This window comes from Talpa occidentalis, unplaced genomic scaffold (genome assembly GCF_014898055.3).
Source record: "Talpa occidentalis isolate TD23 unplaced genomic scaffold, MPIMG_talOcc4v2.1 talOcc4.8, whole genome shotgun sequence".
Taxonomy (NCBI): Eukaryota; Metazoa; Chordata; class Mammalia; order Eulipotyphla; family Talpidae; genus Talpa; species Talpa occidentalis.
This window is the reverse complement of record NW_023605194.1, coordinates 10,530,823-10,556,864: the sequence shown is the minus strand read 5'-3', so window position 1 is coordinate 10,556,864 and position 26,042 is coordinate 10,530,823. Positions and strand designations below refer to the sequence as shown.

At 41.5% G+C, this 26,042-nt stretch overlaps 1 protein-coding gene across 1 annotated transcript in view; it reads right to left on the bottom strand.

Annotated features, from left to right (window-relative positions):
• ABLIM1 (actin binding LIM protein 1) overlaps positions 1-25,763 on the bottom strand; it is a 260,188-nt gene extending 234,425 nt beyond the window's left edge. The window contains exon 1 of the mRNA XM_054690023.1: positions 25,712-25,763. Within this exon, the coding sequence (XP_054545998.1) occupies positions 25,712-25,724 (13 nt within the window). The 5' untranslated portion in view covers positions 25,725-25,763. The remainder of the gene's footprint in view (positions 1-25,711) is intronic.
• Positions 25,764-26,042: the final 279 nt, after the last annotated feature.

Sequence of the window (26,042 nt, the reverse complement as noted above, 5' to 3'; positions counted from 1 at the left end):
TTCTATTTCTTTTCTTCTCTGCTTAGCTTCTTCACATTAGAACACTGGTCTTCAACAGGCTGGGAAGAAGACCTAGGCATTTTTGATTTAATATCTGTAGGGTAAAGAAAAATGTCAGGCTTTTTTGCCCTCCCGCCATCAGGATAGATGATGGATCCTTGAGGTCCTGAGTGCATGCCTGATGGCGGGCACCTGGAGTAGGGTGTGGGCAGATGTAGATAGGATTCACCTGGGCTAAGACTGTGCTTTTTAAGGGCGGCGTCACAGGGACGCCAGTAGAAGCTGAGAAAGAAGCAGCAGTAGAAGCCGAAGCTGAAGCCGAGAAGCAGCAGAACGAACTCCAGAGAGCTCAGATAGAGTGAAGACTTGCTGGGGGCTGGGAGGCTGACAGGCCTCAGCCAGCACCCCTGCCTGCCATATGCCTGGTGAACCCCAATAAAAAACCTGCAAAACCCCTGAGGACTCTGACTCCTCCTTTACCCGGTCTGCATGGGATCAGAAAACCTGCACTGTGGCCTGTCCTGACCCTACAATATCCAATCCACTGCAGACTGATATTATTGTAAAATCTAGTAAGAATGAATCAGCAGAACAATGATGTCAAAAATCATACCAAACACAAGCCACATATCAGGCATTTGTTACGAGTGCCATAGAAGATCCTACAGCTTACTCTTAATTCTGGTTTTATCTCATAGGGGACCAATAATAGAGCACGGCAGGCAGACACCAGGCCGTGGACACCTTTGAGTAACACTGCTGTAGGGAACACCAGTGTCTTCTTCCCCACTGGCTTCCTAGGTGACCTCCCCAAGCTCTGGGCCAATGAATCCACTTTAAAACTCTTGCCTTGACCCTTCCTGGGTGAGAGACTGGGATTTCCAGCTGCCTGCCTGAACCATTCTCTGAAGGCCCCATGGTATCTCAGGTGAATATGCCAACACAACTCGTGATGTTATCCTCACTCCAAAACCTATTCCATCTCCCAGCTCCCTACTCAGAGCCACCTGCCCCCCATCTCAGGTGCTCTCTCCCTCACAGTCTAACTCTACTCCATCAGTAACTCCTGTTAAGACCCCTTGAAAATATTCAAGGAATCCATCCACTTGTCTTCTCTCCACCGCTTACCCTCCTCCAACTCATCATTTCTCCCCTAACCACCGAAAGGCCTTGCCCACTGTTTTCCCTGCTGTCTCTCCTGCCTACCTGTAATGGACAATCCACAAAAATGGCTTAACTTTTAAAATGTGTATCAGATCACATCTTACCCCTGCTTAAAATCCTTCAGGTGGTTTTTGCTACCGTCAGAATACAATCAAACTCTGTTCCCACAGCTCACAAGACCCTGCATGGACTGGCTCAGTATTCCCTCCAGCTTTCTCCCTGAGTAACTCTGTTCCAGTTACACCCACCTTCCTTCAGCTCCAGAAACACACCAAGCTCCCTTCTGCTTCAGGACCTTGAACTTGCTGTTCCCTTGAATTACAATAAGCCCACCACAAATGGAAAATATCCTAAGTTGAAAATGCATGGAATACCACACCTCAGTCACCCTGTGCTCGGAACACTGCACTGGCCCAGAGTCGGGCAAAATGGCCTAGTGCAGTGACTTTTTTACAATAAAGTGTGAATCTCCCCTGTGGTTTTTCAAAATGCTACTGAAGAGAAAAATAGGTTACTGACCCTCATGCTCGTGTGTTGACTGGTCAGTTCCTGAAAGGCAGATAGGAGATGAGTGTGGATGGCTAGACCGGCAAAGATTAAAAAGTCAACCTTTGGGGTATGGTTTTTTTGAATGTGTGTCACTTTTGCAGTATCATAAAGTCAAAAAATCCTAAGTCCAACCATACTAGGCTGGAGACCATCTGTTACCTTTTTGTTTCGTATTTGGTTTCTTGTCTTTCTCCCCACACCGACTTCAACACATTACAAACCTGAGAACTGGGGTCCCTCTCTGCGCTGCTTGCTACTACCACCCAGCACCACAAAAGGACCTGGTTTGCAAAAAGATTCTATGAATCAATAAATGAGTTCCAATTGCAGTGCCTCCGTTTCTTCCTTGGTCAAACAGAAATGTTAATGCATGCTCCATCTGGTGGCTGCGAGAATTCATTTATCCCTAAAGGAGGTCATATATGTAAAGCCTTAGGCACAGACCAAGCAGCAGCATCCCATGAATGGTGGGTAAAAAAATAGTGTGTCTTGGCCTAGAAGCTTAATTAGAACACAGTTAACTTCATTCATAGCACGTGAGACACCACCTTGGCTCTGCCAGAAAAAGTGGGAAGAGACTTTCAGTGTTTTCAAGGAGGAAAATATTGTGTTTTCCAATTTTTCAGGTGAGCACCACTAAGACAGCAAAATATGGAGAATTACTGGAACATGATCTTGTCTGCAATCGCCTGCTGGGAGGCCCTGGAGAAACTTGGCGTGTATTTGCATTGACACATCTTCCACCCTAACATGTCAACTAGGTTTGCAGATGTCTGGATGGAACCTGGAAATTGCATATAATTTTAAATGTAGAAAGAACCTTATTTGACAACCCATCATTTTTTCTCAAACATATCTATACAGTAATGCAGTTTTCGAATCTTTTTCAAAGGACATGTGCGATAAACAATCATGCTCTTTTGTGTAACATCCAAATTATACTTAAAACAGTTGAGAAAACAGAGCAAATGTTCTCCTTCATCAGTTTCCTCAATTCATCCTTTTGTAACATTCACATAGGGCGCTTTAGTACATTACTACATCTAAACCAAGAGTAACAGATGTCACCCCCCAGCATTATTAGATAATGTTTCCCTCCTCAACACACCTGATTCTGCCCACCTTTAAATGCATATCTGAGCAGCAGCCAGCTTATTTAGTCAGTGATTCCCACCCTTGAAATGATCTCATTTTCTTTTATGCTTTGATGTATTTTTGTTATGTTCCTCCAAATCGGTATTTATTGCTAATGTTAGCTGAGTGGATAGGAAATTAGACCAGATTAGAAGTCGCCACTAATGTGGTTCCTAAGAATACATCAAGGACATTAGAAAGGGGATGATGATCACAATTTGAAAATTCTCTGGTGCGCTGAGGATCCCACTATCTGCCCCTTTGTTTGATAAATCAGGAGTTACAATAGCATCAAAGCACACAAAGAAATAGAAATGCATCTGTGCAAGCTGGTTGATTTTTTTCATGCCTGAAGAAAGAAATTTATAGAGAAGGATAAATTATAAGCATTTGTAAAATTTGTTACTGTAGGGCTCATTATTTCAACAAACTGCATTTCAGTCTTCCAGTCCTGGCTTTTAACATGATCATTTCAAGTAGATGGAGCTAAGGGACAGGAATTACCAAAACTAAGGCTGGAGCATTTAGAAAAGGAGGTGGATTTCCGGCACATCCTAAAAAGTTGTCCAGGAAAGAAATGTCCATGCCTTCTTTGATGGTCAAGAATGTGGTGTCTGGGAAGGAGATATCTTTGGAAGAACCAGTAAGTCCAAGCAGTGGCCTCTATCTTGGTATCAACAAAAACGTAACCGGAAAAGATCCTTTTCAAGGTGGAATATTTTCTCAGACTGAGACTAGAGCAACAAGCCTACATCAAAGCCAGGAAGGAACACTTAGAGAAAAAGAAAAATTTTTTTAGGAAAAGTTTGCACATCTTTCTGAAGCCCAGAAGTCAAGTCTTACGTGAGCTGTCTGAACTGTGAATTTACCATTCTGTTTGTTTTTCTTGGATAACAGTCTATACACAAAAGTAAACTTATGTTAATTAGGTCATAAAGAAAACAATAAATAAGAAAAATAATGGAAGTGAGTGAAAGAACTCATGAAGCACTTTCAGACACCAGGCAGTTGGCACTAGTGACCTCACTGAATCGCTCATTTACTCTCCTCACTCTATGGAGTTGTTAAGACTGTCATCCTTGGGCCTCCCCAGTGGCACAGTGGGTTGATCACAGCCCTGTAAGCTCTTTGCAGCTTCTGCAGTGCCAGTTCGATTCCCGGCCGGCCAGGGAGATTCCCACATGGCATGGGAGACCTCTCCTGTCTCCCACTGCTCCCCTCAGCAGTGTATTTCGGTCCTTCTGCCTGTTCTGCTCCCTGCTCTGTCTCTGGTGAATTCTCTCACCCTCCCACGCCTCTGGCCTGCACCCTAGTGCTTGTAATAATAAATAAATCTTAAAAAAAAAAAAAAAAAGGCTGTCATCCTTTTACAAAGGAGAATCTGGAGGATCTAGGTATGTCCTGAAATTCACAGGGCTGGTAAGAGGTAGAGGCAGAAACTAAACTCAAAAACCCATGCTGGGTTGTGTGTTCTGTTCGCTCACCATCTCAACTCAAGAAACAGTTACTAAGCACCTTCTAGGCACAGGGCACAAAGCTGAAACTCTTTAAGGGGTAAGATAGAGACCAAGGTCCAAATCTTGGCTCTGACCCCTGCTATGTGATTTTGGACAAGTTGCTTAACTTCCCTGAGTCTCACTCCCTTTGTCTTTAAAATAGGGGTAATACAAACCTCAGAGTTTTTGTTAGGATGAAGCATTTTAATGTTTGTGAATAGTAATTGCTAATGTTATTGAGTGTTTCCATGGACCAGGCACTGTCTAAAATTCTTCTTCTGTGGAAACGTAGGCAATTCTCTCAACAACCCAATGAGACACTTGTTATTTGTGAGGAGACAGGCACAAAGAGGTGAGGGCACCTGTTTGGGGTTACCCAGCTCTGCCTGGCAGTGCTGGCACTAGGAACCAGACAGTGGGGATCTGGCTCTGTCTTAACGGCGATGCTGCACATCCTCTTGCTGCAGCAAAGTGAAGACTCAGTAAACGGTAGCTTTCAAAAAGGTTTCTTGTCCAAGCATGAGGAATACATTTACAAGCATGTACATCTCCATGATGCAAAAAGAATTATTACTCAAAATAAGAGCTTCCAAAAAGGCAGACATTTAGCTTTCTCTCAGAAGTCTTCACAGCATATGAAGGACCTTGCAAAATAGAAGCCATTTTGTCAGAAACTGGTTTAAAAAAGGTCATTCCTGATGGAAACAGTCAAAAGTTGTGTTTGGAAAAGAACAATCTAACTTGACCTATGCTAGGGTTTCAAAGATGGATGTGAAGTGAGTCATCTAGGTGATGAAGAGCCTTGAGTGCTAGGGAGTGAATCTGAAGGCACATCAAGAGGCCGTGGGGGGAGGGCAGGTGGTTTGGAAGCTTGTGTACAGCAAAGCCATTGCAGTCAAGCAATCATGCTGTAGAAAAGGAATTCATTCAGAAGTCATTTCTGCTGTACGTACCAGTTTCTCCACTCTGCTTGATGTGTATACATACCAATGAATTCATATCTTCCTTCCCAAAATACAAAAACATTTTGGAACTTATCACAAAGGAGCCTTGAATGCGGTTGGAAGGAATACAACGATAATTCAAGAGATTATCTTCATGTTGGGGGTGGGGGAGTCATAGAAGCATTTTGATCAGAGACCTGTGCAATCAAGGTCAATTGGTAGCAAAACACAGAATGGAGTGGATATTGATACCCATTGTCCATGCCTACAAATGACTCAGTTTACAATTCTTACTGCTTTTTGAAATAAATTCTCCAAATTTAAGAAGAACATTATCTGAAATTAATTACTTAAAAGGTTTTATTAGACATTAAACCTTTTTTTAACAATTTATTTATGCATACAAGAACTGGGGTACAGGCCAGAACTGCTGAACTGCCTAAATAATCAGGAAACATTACAAGCCACATGAATTTCTGTGCTTGAACATTCTTTGTTTTAACCAGACCCACAAACTAAGTTAGGTTAGTTGGGCTGACTACTTTTTGTTAGTCATGACTTATTTCTATTATTTTTCAGTTCTTCAAAAACATACTTAGGGGCCTGCCTGGTGGCACAAGGGGTTTAACACAGCACTATGAAGCTTTCCGCAGCCTTTGCAGCACGAGTTCGATCCCCAGCCTGCCAGGGAGCAACCCACATGGCACAGCAGACCTCTCCTGACTCGCCCACTGTTCCTCTCAGCAGTGTATTTCAGTCAGTCTGCCTGTTCTGTTCCCCACTCTGTCTCTGGTGAATCCTCTCACCCCCCACATCTCTGGCCTGTACCTCAGCTCTCATATGCATAAATAAATAAATCTTTAAAAAAAAACAACAACAACAAAGACATACTTAGTAGTAAGCAGACATGAAATTAGATACTATTTCTGGTTGGCCAGCTTATAATATGCAATCTATATAAAAGCGACCCAGAGAGAAAAGTGCAATTCAGTTCTGAAATTACACTTGTACTGTCAGCCATGCAGAGACAGATGCAATGACAATGTTATCCGTGCGTGTTTTCATATGTTTTTAATATAGCTCCAGGCCTTCGGAAGTCACAACTGCTGCGTGCGCCTGTCACTCATCCTGTTCCCTGTGTCCATGCCCACTACATTCATCTCCTCCTTCCATTTTGTCTGCTTGCAAAGGAAAAAAATGAAGTTGCTTAACTTCACATCACAAATGACCAGGAAAGGTTGGCAGCTGAGATGTTTGACAGCAGTCACACCTGCACGCACTCTCTGTCCCAGGGGATCTCTCCAGCTCAAATAACAGGCCAGAGTTAAGACCACCTAATGCTTTCATGGATGTGCCATTTCCAAATCCATGGGTCTACTGAAAATGTGATTTATTGTCAGACATCTTGATTTCTTTGCTTAGTCACACCCTCCAAGGAGTGTTTATCTAATTTCACAGCTTTTCCTTTCTGAAACCGCAGAAGGAAGAGGTTTGCCTTCCTCTAGTAGTTATTCTTCAGGACTGTATCAAGTGTTTGCAGCCAAATGCGACACAGCGGCTGCCTGTTATCTGTTATCCGTTGGCGGCATTGACTTCTTTTTTGTTCCAACAATATAAGTGATCTGTGGTACAGGATACACACTTTGTTTGCTTGCTACAAGTTGTAACAGTAGCCAGAGCTAAATTTTATTCACAGGATTATTCACAAATTAAATTAAGAAACACACACAAGGCAGAAGTGGGGTGAGGGGGACGAGGTGCTTTGGGTGCAAAGGCTAAAGAGGCATTGCCATCAGGATGGTGTCTTCCTCCTTTCACCCTTGTCCTGGCTTTGTGGACACAGATGTGCATGCACACACTCACATACACACACCCCTCACAAAACCCAAAGACTATTACTACAGAATAACCCTAGAGCCTAGAGGAACCCATAGATCAGGGTTCCTCCTGTTCTCTAAAAGTATTCTCAGTTCAGGTCAACACTTAACTGAGAGCGTCTGTTGGCTCCACACCCTTCAATGACTCCCTTCTTACTCCAGGTGAAAGCCAAAGTCCTGTGGTAACTCACAAGACAGCACATGACTGGTATCCCAAGTCCCCAACCCCCATCTCTCTGCCCCCTCCCTGCACCTGCAACACATAGAACACACTGCTGGCCCAGGGTTGCCATCGCTCTTCCCTCTCCCTAGAATCCTCTTGCTCCACAGACCCATGGCTTGCTTGCTCTCCTCCTCTTTGTTGAAATGGCATCTTCTCAACATTTCTCTATTCGCCCCCATCCTGCACACTCCATGCCCTGGTCTCTGCTTTATTTTCTCCAAAACAACAATCACTATCGAATATGTATATTTTGCTTGTATATATTTCATAACATATATGAAATAAATGCAATTTATTTCATAAATGTAATGTTCTATATTTATATTTCATAAATGTAAAGTTAACATAAATAAAATAACACATAAAATAACACTCACTAAGCCTCTTAGTAAGCTCCCACTGGCAAGGGTTTCTTAACATTTTCTTTTGTGCATCTACGGCCTCTAAGACATATTTGTGGAATGAATTACTAAGTGCTAAGCAGACAGACTTGTCTAAGATGGTAACATGAATATTGACTTCCCCATACCTCAAGAGTCAAGAAAATACAGGTCTCTCTACTAGGATCTTTGACATTGAGTGATGTTGGTAGCCTTATTAAATCATTGCCAAAACTTCTCTAGAGAAGTAAATTTAAGCACTTTCCATAATAAATGCACACACGTGTATAATCTAGTTGAAGCAGAATACAAAACTCAAAGAAAGACTAGAGGAACTTTTTGAAAAGAGACTTTGGGAAAGTAAAAATGTTGCTGATAATATTCTCAACAAGGTTGAAAGGATAGACTATCTCCCTTCTGCCATAGTTTTATGCCCAAAGCATTATACTGAATTTTAAAAATATTTCCTATAAAATGACAATTTCCTATAAAACATCTTTCTGTTGGCTTTTAAAAATATTTCTTATAAAATGACAATTTCCTATAAAACATCTTTCTTCTGGCATTCTATTAATGAAATGTGTTTCCACTAAATGCCATCCCTTTTTTATGACCTAGTCAAATAATAAAATATAAAAATTATTTTTTTAAAAAATATGTCTTAATAGTTATTAAAGTCAGTTTATAGATTATATTTAGCATCCCAATATCAGTTCTATGAGGACTATTTTCCTCTGCAGCGAATAACACAAAAGTAGAAATTATGGTGTTTACTATAAAAACAGCCAATAAATATGAAAGAATTCATTCTCTTGACTTCTCTATTCATACTTCCTTCTGAATTGAGAAAGATGTCATGTAGAATCATAATTCTGAAGACTGAAGTGATTGATGAAGACCCTGCTTAACTACTTAATTCATCGGAATGAAAAAAGAGCTTTCAATCACTGATGCTTTACTGCAGTCAAAGAACTATATAATGTACACAAGCATCCATCTGAATGAATACTCAAATAGGTAATACTCATTTCCCAAATTTGCATTTCTTTCCTATTTGCCAAATAAATGGTATTTTTGTTTGCTTTGAACCAGGAACAACAGGAAGGACTATGAAAAAAACAAAAACAAAGAAGATACTGACATTGTCCCTGTTGGCATTTAAATACTTTTATAAGTTAGGTATGGTATTCTTTCATTAAGCCTTATCAGTCAATGCTTCCAAATAAATTCATCCAGCAAAACTAACAAACATTTGACCCCTTTGAAGGCAAAGCAGACTCTCAGTTTTACATGTGGGCTCCTTGACCAGAAAATGTGATGGGCATTAATAAAAATGGCACACAACAAACAAACTCAAGGTAGAGGGGGAAATGCTGGGTGAGGCTTACAAGTGCTCTCCTTTCATTAACAAACTTGTCATATTTATTGACTTGAGAACACCAAATGCACGGCAGGCCGCCTGGAGATTATATTAGCTCTCCCAGTAAACCAGGAGTCACATATTGCAAAAGCAAAAGTGATGAACAGTCTAAAATTTTAATACCATGACTCATGATGGTGTCCCTTCTTCAGCTCCTCTGCCCAAGTAACATTACATAAGATGCTGCCAGTCTCTGCTCCTGTCTGCAGAAACTCCAGCCCAGAGTTAAACATTACAGGAATTTAGTCAAAGTAAAACTGAGTCATCTGATCAGGAGATTAACTTTTAGTTTTAGGACTTCAAAATGAAAGAATCTTCTGTGATCCTCTAGTGAAGTGAGGGGAATAGGAATAACTTCAACAGGAGGGGCTGTGGTAGGGGGTACCCACAATCACCCAGCTAGAGCAACAGAGATCAAGGCAGAACTCAGGTCCCCTAACTCCTCATCCTTCCACCAGATGAAATGCCACCTGTGGAGGACCTGCCATTTTGATTATTTTTAAGTGGGGGTATTTGGACTCAACCTTAAAAAATAATTCATTTTCAGGCTTTATCTTTTAAATGAGGGAAACAAATGATCATGAGTAAGAATGAATTATCCAATCTTTGGAAGATCTATCAGCACCAGACAATTTTGCTATTATCTTGTCCTAAAAGGAATGGATCTCTTTTTTTTTATTAACTTTTTTTTAAAAGATTTATTTATTTATTTATACAAGCACTGGGTACAGTCAGAAGCACAGGAGGGTGAGAGAATTCACCAGAGCCAGAGTGGGGAGCAGAGCAGGCAGAAGGACCGAAGTACACTGCTGAGGGGAGCAGTGGGCAGCAGGACAGGTCTGCGCGCCATGTGGGACCCTCCTCAGGAGGTCGGGGAGCAGCCGGGGATCGAACTGGCGCTGCAGAGGCTGCGGGCAGCTTCGCAACCCAGCGCTCAACTGCTGCGCCACTGGGGAGGCCCAGGAATGGGTCTCTTGCTGTCAATCATTCTAGGGGAAATTAACTGTGTAATAGGCAAGGAGACTGGCTTTAGAGGAAACAAAGCAAAATAAATTTTCTTTATTTCTCCAGGCTAGAAGTGGTCTGTCCCTTGGTGTAAATGAAAGAAGTATCTGTAACATTTTCTTTTTTTTTTTTTTTTTAATAGAGGCATGTTTTTTATTTATTTATTTATTTTATTTGTTTGTTTGTTTTGTTTATACATGCACTGGGTACAGTCAGAAGCGCGGGAGGGTGAGAGAATTCACCAGAGCCAGAGCGGGGAGCAGAGCAGGCAGAAGGACCGAAGTACACTGCTGAGGGGAGCAGCGGGCGGCAGGAGAGGTCTGCGCGCCATGTGGGACCCTCCTCTGGTGGCCGGGAGCAGCCGGGGATCGAACCGGCGCTGCAGAGGCTGCGGGCAGCTTTGCAACCCAGCGCTCAACCGCTGCGCCACCGGGGAGGCCCTCTGTAACATTTTCTAATGCTGGAGAAATAAGCTGCTTCTAGCTGGGCAAAGACTAAATTGGAGCAAGGTCCGAGAAGTCATAGGAGAGAGTCCAGGGCAAGGGACTCATGGAGGGCGAGGGGGTATTTGAGGTATTCTCTGGACCATGACCGCTTTCCACTATTTCTGAACCATTAGAAATGTCTCATTAAAAGTTAAGTCTATAAAAATAAAATTTAATATTTAAAAAATAAATAAATAAATAAATAAATAAGACATAAAAAAAAAAAAAAAACAATACTATCAGACATGGATTGTACCAGGCATGACTATTAGCACATTAAAAAAAAAAAAAAAAAAAAAAAAAAAGTTAAGTCTAATATTTATGGCTATATTCTAAAACTCTCAACAAGACAATGCACTGCAGCATTGTCTATAAAAAAAAAGCCAGTGGGTATTTATCAATAAAGACACGATGCAACTTATGGTTGAACATCATGTAGCCATATAAATGAGTTATATTGATATAAACTAATATGGAAAGATCTCCAAATGTATCTGGAAAAGGCAAAGTGTTCTCTTGAAGTAAATAGGTAGATAGGTAGATAGATTTTAGTGTCGTAGCATCATACATAACTACAAGGAAATCTCAAGAGACTGATGATATTGGCTACTTCAGGGAATGAGGATCTTTCAGTTTTTGTTTATGTTATTTAAGTACTGCTGTTTGAATTTAACTATATGTGTATGTTCCTATTTTATGTCAAAAACAAGTTTCCCTGAACCATCGGATTATAAATTTCAGGAGTAAAAAAGAAACTTTTTAGCTTTTGGCTCATTTTCTGAGTTACACCTTGGTCTTGGTTATGCTCTGGGGCAGAGCCTCTTAGCTGAAAGCAGGTCAGAGAGACTAGTGGATGGTCTAGAGGGTGAGATGACCAGGGGCCCCATCAGGTCTTAAGAACTCTGTCTACGATCTTTACAGACACATCACCCAAAGCAGTGATAGTGAAGGCAAAGATAAACAGCTGGGACTACATCAAATTAAAGAGCTTTTGCACAGCAAAAGAGACAATAACAAAAACAAAGAGAAACCCCACCAACTGGGAGAACATTTTTGCACCCAACACTAATGATAAAGGACTGATCACAAAAATCTGCAAAGAGCTGATGAGACTCAACAACAACAAAGAAAATAATCCAGTCAAAAAATGGGCAGAAGAGCTTAAAAGAAACTTCTCTGAAGAGGAAATGCAAATGGCCAACAGGCATATGAAAAAATGTTCAACATCACTTGTCATCAGGGAAATGCAAATCAAAACTACCATGAGATACCATCTTACACCAGTGAGAATGGCACATATTAAAAAAACTAGCAACAACAAATGTTGGCGAGGGTGTGGAGAAAAAGGAACTCTTCTGCACTGTTGGTGGGAGTGCAAACTGGTCCAACCACTGTGGAAAGCTGTATGGAGATTTCTGGACCTACTAAACATAGAGCTTCCATATGATCCAGCAATTCCACTCCTAGGTATTTACCCAAAGGACACAGAAACATCAATTCCAAAGAACACCTGCACCCCTATGTTTATAGCAGCACTGTTTACAATAGCTAAGCTTTGGAAACAGCCCAAATGCCCAAAAATAGATGACTGGATCAAGAAGATGTGGTACATATACACCATGGAATATTACTCAGCATTCAAAAAAGATAAGCACATGCAATTTGCAGCAACATGGATGGCGCTGGAAGGGATCATGCTCAGCGAAATAAGCCAAAAAGAAAAAGAAAAATACCGGATGGTCTCACTCATAGCAGGAATCTAGAAAACTTAAATAAGGGACCAGGAAAATGAATAACTATAAGAAAGTGAAAATCAAAATCAACAAAAAACTATGAACCAGAGACACTTTTAGGGGGGCGGGGGTGGGAGGGGAGGGATTGGGGTCAGAATGCGGGGGCTGCAATTGTATGGGGAATATAACAATAAAATTTATTAAAAAAAAAAAAAAAAATCTGCAAAGAGCTGATGAGACTCAACAACAACAAAGAAAATAATCCAGTCAAAGAATGGGCAGAAGAGCTAAAAAGAAACTTCTCTGAAGAGGAAATGCAAATGGCCAACAGGCATATGAAAAAATGTTCAACATCACTTGTAATCAGGGAAATGCAAATCAAAACTACCATGAGATACCATCTTACACCAGTGAGAATGGCACATATTAAAAAAACTAGCAACAACAAATGTTGGCGAGGGTGTGGAGAAAAAGGAACTCTTCTGCACTGTTGGTGGGAGTGCAAACTGGTCCAACCACTGTGGAGAGCTGTGTGGAGATTTCTGGACCTACTAAACATAGAGCTTCCCTATGATCCAGCAATTCCACTCCTAGGTATTTACCCAAAGGACACAGAAACATCAATTCCAAAGAACACCTGCACCCCTATGTTTATAGCAGCACTGTTTACAATAGCTAAGCTTTGGAAACAACCCAAATGCCCAAAAATAGATGACTGGATCAAGAAGATGTGGTACATATATACCATGGAATATTACTCAGCATTCAAAAAAGATAAACACATGCAATTTGCAGCAACATGGATGGCGCTGGAAGGGATCATGCTCAGCGAAATAAGCCAAAAAGAAAAAGAAAAATACCGGATGGTCTCACTCATAGCAGGAATCTAGAAAACTTAAATAAGGGACCAGGAAAATGAATAACTATAAGAAAGTGAAAATCAAAATCAACAAAAAACTATGAACCAGAGACACTTTTAGGGGGGCGGGGGCGGGAGGGGAGGGATTGGGGTCAGAATGGGGGGGCTGCAATTGTATGGGGAATATAAAAATAAAATTTATTATTTAAAAAAAAATAAAAAAAAATAAAAAAAAAAAAAAGAACTCTGTCTACGCCAAGGCAGCTGGATGTCTTACATACACATGAGACAGTATCTTAGGAAAATCTTAGAAATACCCGAGAGATACTTGGAAGAGAGCAAATTTAAGCTACATATGCAGCAGGTTAGATTAACACACACCTGGGCCTCCCTGGTGGCTCAAGGGGTTAAGCACTGCAATATGAAGCAATCCACAGCCTCTGAAGCATGAGTTCGATCCCCAGCCAGCCAGAGAGAAACCCATATGGTGCAGCAGACCTCTTCTACCTCACCTGCTGCTCCCCTCAGCAGTGTATTTCAGCCAGTCTGCCTGTTCTGTTACCCACTCTGTCTCTGGTGAATCCTCTTACCACCCTCATCTCTGACCTGTACCCCAGCTCTTGTACGCATAAATAAATAAATCTTTAAAGGAAAAAAAAAAAAGATAACACACACCCTACACTCACCCAGTATCCTTTCACAGCCCAGAGCCTTGTGATGTTTGTGAATGAGGAGCATGAGTATGAGGAGGGGTGCAATGAGGGGCTCGGGTAACAACTGCATTCATTACTTGTTTCATTGCCATCCCAAATAGAACAGCCTCTTCCCTGCCTTCTCAGCACTCCAGCACTCTCTCTTCTACTTGCTCTTCTCTACTTTCCAACTGAACTGTGTCACCACCTGTCACAGATATGCTTACTGGTAAGTGGCTATTTCACCCCAACACCTAGAACAACCTGAGCACTTAGTAGGTGATTAACAAATACTGTTGAATGACCAGATAAATGAGTGTGTTGAGTATGTCATTTATAGCTAAAATTCTACATTTGATATAAAGATTCTAACCACAAACTAGCTTCTTCCCAAATACACAGTAACAAGGGAACTGGTGAGAAAACTAAGCCGTCACTGATGTTCATACTCATTACTCACACAAATGCTTAAATGAACCAAAATAAGGATTCCCTTGTCTTACACAGAATGGCAAGAACAAAAAAATCTCCCCCAAATCCATTAGAGATTGCCAACCTAAACCTCTTTTCTACATTTTTTTAACATTTAAAAATTATGGCTTTCTTCCCCCAGACTCTGGGACTCCACTCCTTCTGTTCATTCCCCTTTGGAGCTAAAAGCCAGAAATAGCTGTTTACTTCATTGTCCTCATTTCCTTTCATTGTTACCATTCAGTTCTCTGGTGGCTTCCCTGTCGTGGATGTGTTTTTTAAATGAATTCTCAATAAGTGAGAAAGAAAAGCCCCCGTAAAGACCTTGGACACAGTTGTAAGTAAAACCTATCATAGGATATTTCCCTTAGAAAACTATTTATAAATTGACTCTAACATAGTTACATATATCATCCAACATTGTTCTCATATGTAAAAATGTTGAATAGCTAGAGAAAGAACATGCTGTACAGAATAAAGAACTTTAGTGTATTAAAATAATACAGTGAATAACAATAATTGTGCATGTAGGGCTCTTTCTTATAAGCCTTAAAAAAAATTACCTGACAAAGGACCAAAATTATATGGCCTCTAATCATTAATCAGCAAGTAATTTTTGAGTGGTGGACCTACAATTCCTGCTTTTTTTTATTCTAATGCAGGGCTCACTAGCACTAATGATTTTATAAGTATACCTACTAAATAAAGACGTGCCCGATAGGTAATTAGAAAACAAAATAAAGACAATTTTCTTATAGTGGTAAATGCATATTAGATAATTTTCCCAATAAAATAACACAATGTACTGGGAACATGAATCTCCAATACTTTGACAGAACATAATCAAGTAAGCAGCGATTCCAAGAAAAAAAATCATATGTAAATGGAACCACACATTTTAAAGGTGCTTTGAACTGCATAGTCAAAAGAAATACAAGCATTCATTTCAGCAACTATGGAAAGACAAAAGGCACTCAACATTGCCTTCCTATAATAGTTTTTGTCTAGATAATTTACCCCTATAGATGGAGACTATCATGTGAATTACCCAAAAATATTAAAAACAAATATTCCAGAAATTCATTTGGGCTTGACTTTGTAGTAAATGTTATTGTTAGCTTATAACAGTAGTTAAACCTGATTATAACAACTTCCCATGAGAAGAAATAGCCCAGTAATGTGCTGGATTGAAAGAAATAGTCAGGATTTAAGTTAAATTTTAATGCAGATAAGACACAATGAAGCTACCCGTAAAGGTAGAATTCAGATATTGACCAAAATTCTATCTTTTGAGATGAAAAATACATTAACACCAATACACATACTGACTAGAAACCATAATAGTCCCATTTGGCTGGGATCAGCCCCTGGGACACCTGTTTGTCCAGAATCTCATCAAGTTTTACATTTGTCCTAGACACAAGTATCCCATTTGGATAACTTCATGGTACTTATATGGTAAGCTGTATTACATATTTAAAAGTTGTGGCCTCCCTGGTGGTGCAAGCGGTTAAGTCTCAGCACTATGAATGGAGGCAGCCACTGCAGCATGCGTTTGAGCCCCCGCCAGGAAGCTGACCCACATGGTGCAGCAGACCTCTCCTGACTCATCCACTGCTTCCCTCAGCAGTGTATTTCAGTTGATCTGCCTGTTCAGCTCCCCATCTGTCTCTGGTGAATCCTCTCACCCCACCCCTACACCTCTGGCCTACACCGCAGCTCTTATATGTATAAATAAATTAAATAAATCTTAAAAAAAAAAATAAGACTAACAAAAATGATAAGCCCCTATATACCCCAACCTCATTAGATCACAAATTCTAATACTCTTTAACCACAAATCTTTAAAATCCTCACCCAAGAGTATTCTATACACTTTGTTAAATGATATCATTTATTAATATATAAGCATCATCAGTCCAGGAAAGGATTTGGAATAAATCTGGTAGCTCTAGGAAAGAATATCAGTAAATATTAACTGATTGAACTGAATATCAGCAAGAAAATTCGAAAGAGTTAACCACTGGTCATCACACTGTCTTTTGGCTTTTGGTCAAAACATTTTCAGCGAAATGTTTGACATTTCTGTTCTTAGGAGAACAGGAGCAAAGAAAGCATGCATGTTCTTAATTGTGGAATCCCTCTTATATCTAACATAAATGATACTCCACTGGCCTCTATTCCCTCTCAATAAAGAAAAAACAAATTTTTAAATTCTACTCAAATCCAAATGTTTAATAATCTTATTGACTCTACCTCAATTCCTGTATTGCTCTCTTACTTTCTCGCTGCCTCTCTTTTTCTCTCCAGTATGTGTATGAGTTGGTTTGTCCCCAGGCTCTGTCTGTGACAGAAAGATGCAATTTGTGCTCCAGACCATGAGACATTCACAATGGCAGCAAAGAGCATGCCCTGACTTGCTGGCGAGGAAACAAAAGCTGAAAATGGAAGCCCCCAGCAAAGCCTTTAGGAAACACAGGGTTTGCTCTCTCCATGGGGTAGAGTTATAGGCTCCTTTTCAGCTTTCCACGCTGTCACCAAGATGGGTGGACATGATGGGTTAGAGAGGAAGACGACAAAAGCCTTCAAGAAGCTTCTCAAGAAGTCCTCAAGAAAATGAGCAGAACAGCTTCTTTTTGGCACAAGCTGCTATGGATGGCTAGTGCTATGCATTTTGAGAGATAGTCACCCAAGGCAGTGAGGACAGTGTGTGCTGTCAATTCCTTATGTCAAAAAAAAAAAAAAAAAGGAATGAGTATAGACAGGCAGGTTTCAAGGATGTGTGCTTGATTCAAACTCTAGAAAGGCTCAATAGATGTGGATGGATGGATGGATAAATGGAGGGTCAGAGGAATACATGGGTGGATAGTATCCCTCATAACTGCTGCTTTAACCAGGTTGAATGCTAACCTTCTCCATGCAAGTACGTCTGGAAGCAGTGAGTCATTACAGGTGGCACAAGTGAAGTACAGTTCAGGTCTTAATAAGCAGCATCTTTTGAATGGAGCAATAAAATATCAAATTGTGTCAAGTGATCCATAAGACTTATATAAACATGATACTCATAGACACTAGCAGGGATTAAGTTAGAGAGAGAAGAAAGGCTCAAGAAAAAGAAACATTTCTCCCATAAAAGATGATCAAGGAGTGTGTGCTCTTTGGGTGTTGTCTGGTCAATAGCCAAGCTATCACTCTTTGCTCTGTCCAGATCTAACCTGTCTTCCTTTCTCTCATCCACCAGGATGCAGGTTTGAAAGGAAACCTGCACTCCTATTTTTATTACAGTACTATTTTTATTTTAATAGCCAAATTATGGAAACAACCTAAATGTCCCCCCATGCAGATTTTCATGGAAACCCTTAAGGGGAAGACAGTCACCATCAGACCCTCAGATACAACAGAAAATGTAAAGACCAAGAGCCAGAGGAAGGAAGGAATTCCTCAAAGGCTGACCTTGCTGGCTACAACAACCGGAAGATGGAGGTACTTTGAGTACAATTCAAAAGGAGTCCACTCTTCATCTTGTCTCGAGGCTGTATGATAGTATTAAGGAAAGGAAGGAGAAGCCCTATACTACTCCCAAGAAGAACACGCAGGGGCCTCCCTGGTGGCACAGAGGTTAAAGATAGCATATCAAGCTATCATCAACCACTGAAGCACGAGTTGAATCCCCAGCTATCCAGGGAGCTACCCACATGGCACAGCAGACCTCTCCTGCCTCGCCTGCTGCTCCCCTCAGTAGTATATTTCAGTAGATCTGCCTGTTCTGTTCTCCACTCTCTCTGGCGAATCCTCTCATCCCCTACACCTCTGGCTTACACCCCAGTTCTTGTATGCATAAATAAATAAATCTTTAAAAAAAAAAAAAAAGAAAACATGGATAAGAGAAGGAGTCACTTGCATTGGGAGTGCCTTTCCTGTGAGTTGTGGTGCTGCAGTTTTGATGGCCAGCCACTCTGACAGACATTATTGTGGTAAATGTTGTCTGATTTGCTGTTTTAACAAACAAGAAGACAAGTAATTTGTGCATGATGAATAAAAGACATGAGGTAACAGCAACAACAAAAAAGACCATACAGATGAAGTTATCACCTCAAAGAAAATGTTGCAATTTTTTGCAAAATTTCATCTTTCATGTCTAGGGCTCTATTAATTGGTGTTCTTTTGTTTCTCTAAAACTGAGGGAACTAGGAATGAGCAGGTGAAAAAGGGATCAGTAAGGAAGGCACATTTCTTCCTCGGGGTGTGGCTTCACTCCTTCCCATTGCAATCTGCCAAATGGGGTGCTGACTGCTCTGCATCCAGCCACCACCACACCCTACCCTCCCTCCCACCCCCATGTGCCAGCGTCCTTAGCACTTCTGCGCTGGGTATCAGGTACAAAGCTGGAGAGAAGGCTCAGAGAGCCTCATGTGCCACATGAAAAGGAACACAAAAGAGAGCTTTGGGCAAGATTTGTCCCTAAGTGAGAATTGTGGTCAGGAAAAATACTGCAGCATCATTTGGCAGTAAAATACCGTCTTTAATCCTGTGAGAAACTGAACAACTAGGAATGAGCTGTTCTGAGCATACAAAGGGATCATCACTCCCTGCTCTTCTCATAAATCATGGACACCCCCCCCATACTTCACTCTCTTTCACTCCCCAGGTTTTTAACCTGGCTGTTCCCTCTGAAGGGAAACCATGTCTTTCAGGATTCTGCCTGCCAAATGCCCACCCATCTTTAAGATCTAACGCAAACTCCATCTTCTCTGTGAAGTGAAGGTGTCTTTGTCTTCTGTAGTCACAGTACTGACCCTCCCACACTCATCTGATTATTCCCATTCAACTTTCTTATATACTATGCTTGTCAACTGTGCAGCTAACTTTACACAAACACACACACACGCACACACACACTCTCTCAGTGTGAGTTCCCTGGGGATGGAACTAACCTCTTTCCATTTTGTAAATATCATCCATAAGGGAATATGGCACACTGTTGCATTAGTGATACAAATTTCAAAAAAAGATCAGAAATATGTACATAGTTATAAAATCAGTTACCCAAATAAGAATTTAGTAATTCCATAGATACACACACATACACAAAGACTTAGTGCTTATAGCTTTAAATATAAGAACAGGTCAAAGAATTGGTTTCACTACGAACTCAAGATACATATGTCAAATGTATTAGAATAGTTGCCTCTGGGGAAGAGGGCATGGGATTGAAATATAAGGACACAAATATACCAACAAATAAATTAAACAAGAGAAGGGCCTGATGAAGATAGTAAGTAGTAATCTGACAAGTGTGATTAACACAAGATTCTCTACACACGGTCTCACAACAAAAAATAAAAAATGTAATGCTGCTCACAAAAAAAAAAAGTAATGTGGGAAGAATTTAACCTTTTGAAAATCTTTTCTGAAACATGTTTCTCTCATGTGAAATACTGAGGTCAAAAACTCCTACTCTTGTAAAAACAAGAGAGAGGGAGCCCTCTAAATTGAATTGAAGTCCATTTACTTTATCTTTTTTTTAAAGATTTATTTATTCATACATACAAGAACTGGGGTACAGGCCAGATGCACAGGAGGGTGAGAGGATTCACCAGAGACAGAGTGGGGAACAGAACAGGCAGATTGACTGAAATACACTGCTGAGGGGAGCAGCGGGCGAGACAGGAGAGGTCTGCTGTGCCATGTAGGATCCTCGCCAGCCGGCCGGGATCGAACCCACACTGCAGAGGCTAAGGACAGCTTCACAGCACTGTGCTCAACCGCCTGCGCCACCAGAGGAGGCCCGAAGCCCATTCACTTTAAAAGCAAGAAAGGACTTTGAGGAAATGTAGTTTGTTGCTGTGTTGACCGTTTTTAACACCAAAAGTAGTAATAGCTAAAACTGGCTTTCAAATACCATCTCTCTCTTCAGTTTGACAAAGTGCTTGAGCATCCCATATCTCAAAGAAGGGGGAAATTGCAGCCAATACAGGTCAGAAAAATGGCTCTCATATTATGGCAAACAAGAATCCTTAGTGCATTAATCATTAGAGCATCACCATAAGAGAAACTGAAAAAGGTAGAGTGATGCAGCTCGGGGTGTAATAGGTATAGAATGATAGGAAGAAGTAAGAGAGACCAAACAGAACAGAAGTCTCCCCTTTATCAATGAGCATAGATACATGGTCCTATGAGCACTGAAGCTCAAGAAGTCAGCAAAAAAAAAAAAAGGATTAACTGATACCTCTGCACCAGGTCCTGCCCTGGCCTGCAACCCATGAAAGAGCCACTGCCCAGCAGGGGCTTTGCTACTACTCAACTGATGGCAGCTCCCAATGGCAGCTACTACTCATCACTCTGCCTTCAGCTGATACTTCTAGGGACCTAGTTCTTTTGCATCCTATATTCCTCAGGACAAAGTTAGGATGCCAGAGGCCAATCATGCCCAACCATCACTCTCCTTCCTGAGCGTCAGTCATGGTAAGGACAGAGAGCCTCCACCCTTGCTCATTTTCATCTCCCCTCTCATCCCTTCCTGCCCTATACTTCTTCCCTCCTGCTTCACATCTCCCTCCACTATCCAGAACCACACCTCTGTTTCTTCGCTGTGCTCTCCAGAACCACAGTTCTATGCAAAACAAAATCCCAACATCTTCAGCGTTTCGCCAAAGTCCTGACTTAACAGATAGCTGGTTCTTCTCTCCCAGGCAAACACATCCTCCTGCACCACCATACTGCCAGGTGCACCACCCATCATCCCTTTTCATGTCTCTCACCCTGTTCTCCATCCATTCTTTCTCCACTAGCTAAATCCAATTCATTCTCCAAGAAAACATCCCTGCTTTCTTCAAGAAGCCCCTTCTGATGCATGGTCCTCACTCCCCATGGCTGTATTTGGTGTCACTCTTTTATGCCACCAAAATATGCTCTCATTTTACTTCTCACTTGTATATATTCTTTTGTAAATATTTGTATATTTGTCTCCCCACAAAACTGTGAGCTCCTTGAGGGTAGTTCTGAGTCCTCTTCACTAAGTGCTGGCATATAACAGGTGTTCACTAAAGGTTTGCTGAATGAATGAATGGAAATCTATGTCCCCAAGTTGAATAAATGAAATGAATGAGCGGAGAGGAAATGGACATTTTTTCTTTATTGAACTTTTCTCTCAGTCTATTAAAGCTATATCTCTTTGCTAACAAGCAACACAAAGATGTTTTCAAAGAAAAGCCAAGAACCTCCACTCCCTACTGCTGCTGTCCGTGGGGTAACCACTGGTAGCCGCATTAAACCACTGTTAAATGCTTGGTGTGTACCATGCTAAAATATTCTCTATGCTCATGCCATGCACACACAAAGATATTATTCTCAGTTTACAAAACTAGGATCATACATTACACACACTTTATTCTAAAACTTGATCTCTTCACCTAGCAATATATCATGGACAACCCTCCAGACCCACTCTAACTCATACTTTCTAATAGTTGCATAATTCCCACAGTATGAATGCACCACAGTCTAGTTATTCATCCCCCAATGAATGAAGATTCACATTGCTTCCAGTTTTACAGAAGTTGAAAACAAAGACAGCAGGCTTAATCTAACATTTCTAGAACAAATATGCTTTGAGTTATTTCTCTGCCCGTGCAAAGGACTCTATCCACATATATCAGGACCTTTTTTCTCAGGATTCAAACTTCTGAAAAGCTAGTAGGCTCGTGAAATGATCTCTGCTGTGTACAGTGCCTCATCTGCCATCTGTATGGAATAGATATTTACAATTTACTGAATTGAACCAAGGCTAATCACAGGATGCACAGATAGAAACTGTATGGAAGAAGACACAGGATCCACAGTTTGCCATGCTTAATACCAAGGAATTGGTAGGAATGGGAATAAAAATGGCATTTTCACTTTGCTTGAATTTTTAATATATTACTTTATTATTTTAATATTTAATATATTAATGTATTAATATATTTTATATTAATATACTGATGGTAAACTCTTAATATATTACTCATATAACTAAAAGTAGCTTTTTTAAAAACATGCTTAATGGTACAGAACCCCAAATTAGAAAAAAACAATTCAAAGACTCCTGAGTCAGCCTGTACATAAGAATCAACTTATTGATTGGTGCTTACTAAATACTGATTCCCAGGCATTTTCCCAGATATTCTGATTAGGAGATCATTACATTTGCTAAATACTCCAGATAATTCTTAGAATTCTCCAATTTTAGGGTCCTGCTCTTACCTAATGGTCCTTAAACTGGGAAGTTTTCACATATATGAATTTTGGGCTCTGCCTTTACAATTTATGATCCATTAGATCTGGAAGGAAGCCTGGACTCTACATTTCTAAAAGGGGCCTAAATTCGCCCAGGTTAGTAAAGTTTGTTCTAAGTGTTGCAATTACTCTAGATGGAAATACAAAAATCAAGATATGATGGCCTCATTTTGGTCTCCAATTATAAAAATATGATACCAACTTCAAAGACTTCGATGAGAATATATTTAAGACCACAACATGGGAATGTCTTAGCTTGCTCTATCCTGGAATTAAAATGTTTTTTTATTGCTAGCTTAAATAATAAATTGAATTTAGTGCTCTGTTTATACCTTAAAAGCAAATGAATTAAAGAATATTTTCCTCTCTAAATTTTTCAGCAAAATTACTTTTCTTATGAGTCAAATGATTTCAGTGTTTTCAAATTTTAAAAAACATTTCTACCATTACCATAACATACGAGCCTGGATATTAGAAACAAGCAGAGAACCTTTTGAAAATCAAGTCTAAAGCCCTTCCTATTGCATAAGTTAGGTAGTTATGTAGACATATTAACTTTCTAACTCTAAAGGTTTATTTTTACTTTCAGGAGTATAGATGAGAACAGATACTGAAGTAGAAAATCACAGCAAAGCTCACAGTTTTGAGAACATTGTTTATAAAAATAATTGGCAAACAGACATAATTACTCACAAGTTCAGTCCAGAAGTTACGAGACACTCTACTACACATTCAAAACTGTTTTTTACAAATTCAAAAAAAAAGTACTTCTTAAAGGCATAAGAAAAATTTTCCATTGCGGGCAATATCTAGGAAATTCTGGTCCTCAAAACTGCAGTAGGAGGTAACAGAAGAGTATCCAATGAACAACATTGAAGATAAGTGGCCTTGTTTCCCTCACTTTGACATTATCAAATGTCCATGAAGATGTTTCTAAAAATAATGGGAACTCCAAGTTACTTACCAAGGTCATTTCCTTTAAATCTCAAGTATAGGACAGTTTCCCTCACTTCTTAGTAAATCAGTGGTTGTGATGTTTACTACAATATTCTAAGGATGACTAAAAGAGAGGCAGTAAAACAAAAGTGAATGTGACCAGAAATCAGAGAGACCTGGGTGGAAATCAGGATCTACCATTTATCAACTGTTGGAGATCAGGCAAATTACACAATCTCTCAAAATCTCAGTTCATCTGCAAAATGGGGAGCAGTAACAGTATCTACTTGACTCAGTTATGTGAGGATAAAATGATATAAGACATATAAGGGGGTCTGACATATAAAAAGTATGCAACAACTGATGTTCGTTATTCTTTCCCTTTGCAAGGCTAGTCAGACCTTAAATTGTTAAATGCAGAGTCTGAAGGAAAAACAAGACAGTTAAGTAAAATGTCTGTATCTGACTCCAAGTGATCCTGCTTGAAACCAGATTCAAGAAGAAATATTTGAGAACTCAGACCCAAGTCAGGGCTTTATCCTTTGAAGCACAGGGGCCACTTGATATCCCCAGATAAACCACATAGACCCCGTAGTAGGAGGGGCCAGAGACAAGGTAAAACGGAACAAGTTAATTAACTTGATGCTTCCTAGCACACCTCTATCAACTACTTGGTTCCTACAGTGTGCAAGGGATTTGGACAGTGCAAAGCTGAATCAGAAGTGGACTCTGACCTGAGTTTTATAACCTATGAGACACATTCTCTACATGGTTCTGGGCATAGGTAGGACAGAAATCAGGACTGAAAGCCTCAGATCATAGGGTCATAAACACAGTTTAGAGCTTATACAGCTGGAGTCACGCTGAAGGTCTAGTACACACACCAATCCCCTATAATCATGTCTGCCCAACCCTCTTTTTTCTTGCTCTAGCATGCATGTAATATCTTAGTGTCCCCAGTCATCTCCTCAGCCTGGAATCAACAAACGTAAATTCTGCCATTCCACCTGCCCCTTATCACCTCGTTTTTTTAGGTGTACCAGATCAACAAAGACCAGATACTTAAAAAGGAATTTAAACATTCTTGATAGAAATTATCGTTTACATGTCCCAGAATGACCCCTGAAAATCAGCACTTACTTATCAACACGTTATTAAATTCCTTAACTCACCCCACAAAATGTAGGGTTGACCCTCCAGAGTTGAATGAGAATAACTCTTCAACTCAGAAATTTCAGGGGATCAGGAGGGATGGCTCTTAAAGCTTTGCAAACACACTTTCTAAAAATAATCAATATTTCCCCTAAATTGCAACAACTAAGTCACCTCATCTTTAATTGCTGGCAAGTGGCACAACGACTTGATCTCCTGAATATTTCCCTCATAGTAGCAGCCACCGAGCATGACTAACCCACTCTCTTCAGCATCACCACTGGCTCCAGATGGCAAGAAAAGCATTCCCTTCACGCTTGCCTGAAAAGCAATTCTGATTTTTCGTTCTCCCAGTTTCACCTGCAATAAATTGTTTCACTCCAGAAAGAACCAAAGGCGGGTAGGAGGGGGAGCAGAGCTTAAAGCAAAGCGGGGTACAGGTGGGGGATTTACTTTTTTGCAATGGGTGTCAGCACTGCAGCTTTAAATGCTACCGCACCAAGCCCTGGATGCCTTCCATAACCGAGCTGCAAAATGGTAACAAGAAAGGAGGAAAAAAAAAAAAAAACCTCTTCCTCCCTCCTGGCCAGCTCTTCAGGCCGCTCCCCAGCAGGACGGACGGCGGCGCGCCCCTCCCCCACAGGCTCGCAGCCCGCACAGGTGAGCGGGGCACCGACCTGGGCCCGCGGGCTTCGCCCACATCCGGGGATCGAGTCAAGGGCGAGGGTTTCCTTCCACCCCCCACCCCCCACCCCCAGCCGCGCCGAGCCCGGGGATCCGCGGCCAAAGTTTCAGGCCGGGCTGGGGCCGGGGCGCCTCTGCAGCCCTCGCCCGCCCGCACCTGCCCAGCCCGCGTGGCGCTCCCCGCCCGCCCGCGCGGGGTCCGCGCGCCGCGCCCACCTGGCCCTACTCACCCCTCGCGGACATGGCTCGGGCGCGGGGGGCGCGCGGGAGGGCGCAGAGCCGGCAGGGCGTGGGGGGAGCGCCCGGAGGCACCGCCGCGCACACGCGCCCGGCGGCCGTGGGGAGGCGCGAGCCCCCCGCAGGACACCTGGGCGCCCGCTCCGCGCAGCGCGGCCGGCAGGGGGGACGCGGCGGCCGCGGGGACAGGGGCGGGCGCGGCCGCGCTGACAGCCCAGGGCCCGAGCTGGGCGGGGCCGCCGCCCGCCCCCGCCCGCCCCCGCCCGCCCGGCCCTGCGGGGCCAGCGGCCGCCCGGGATGCCCGCCCGGCCGCCCCGGCGCCCC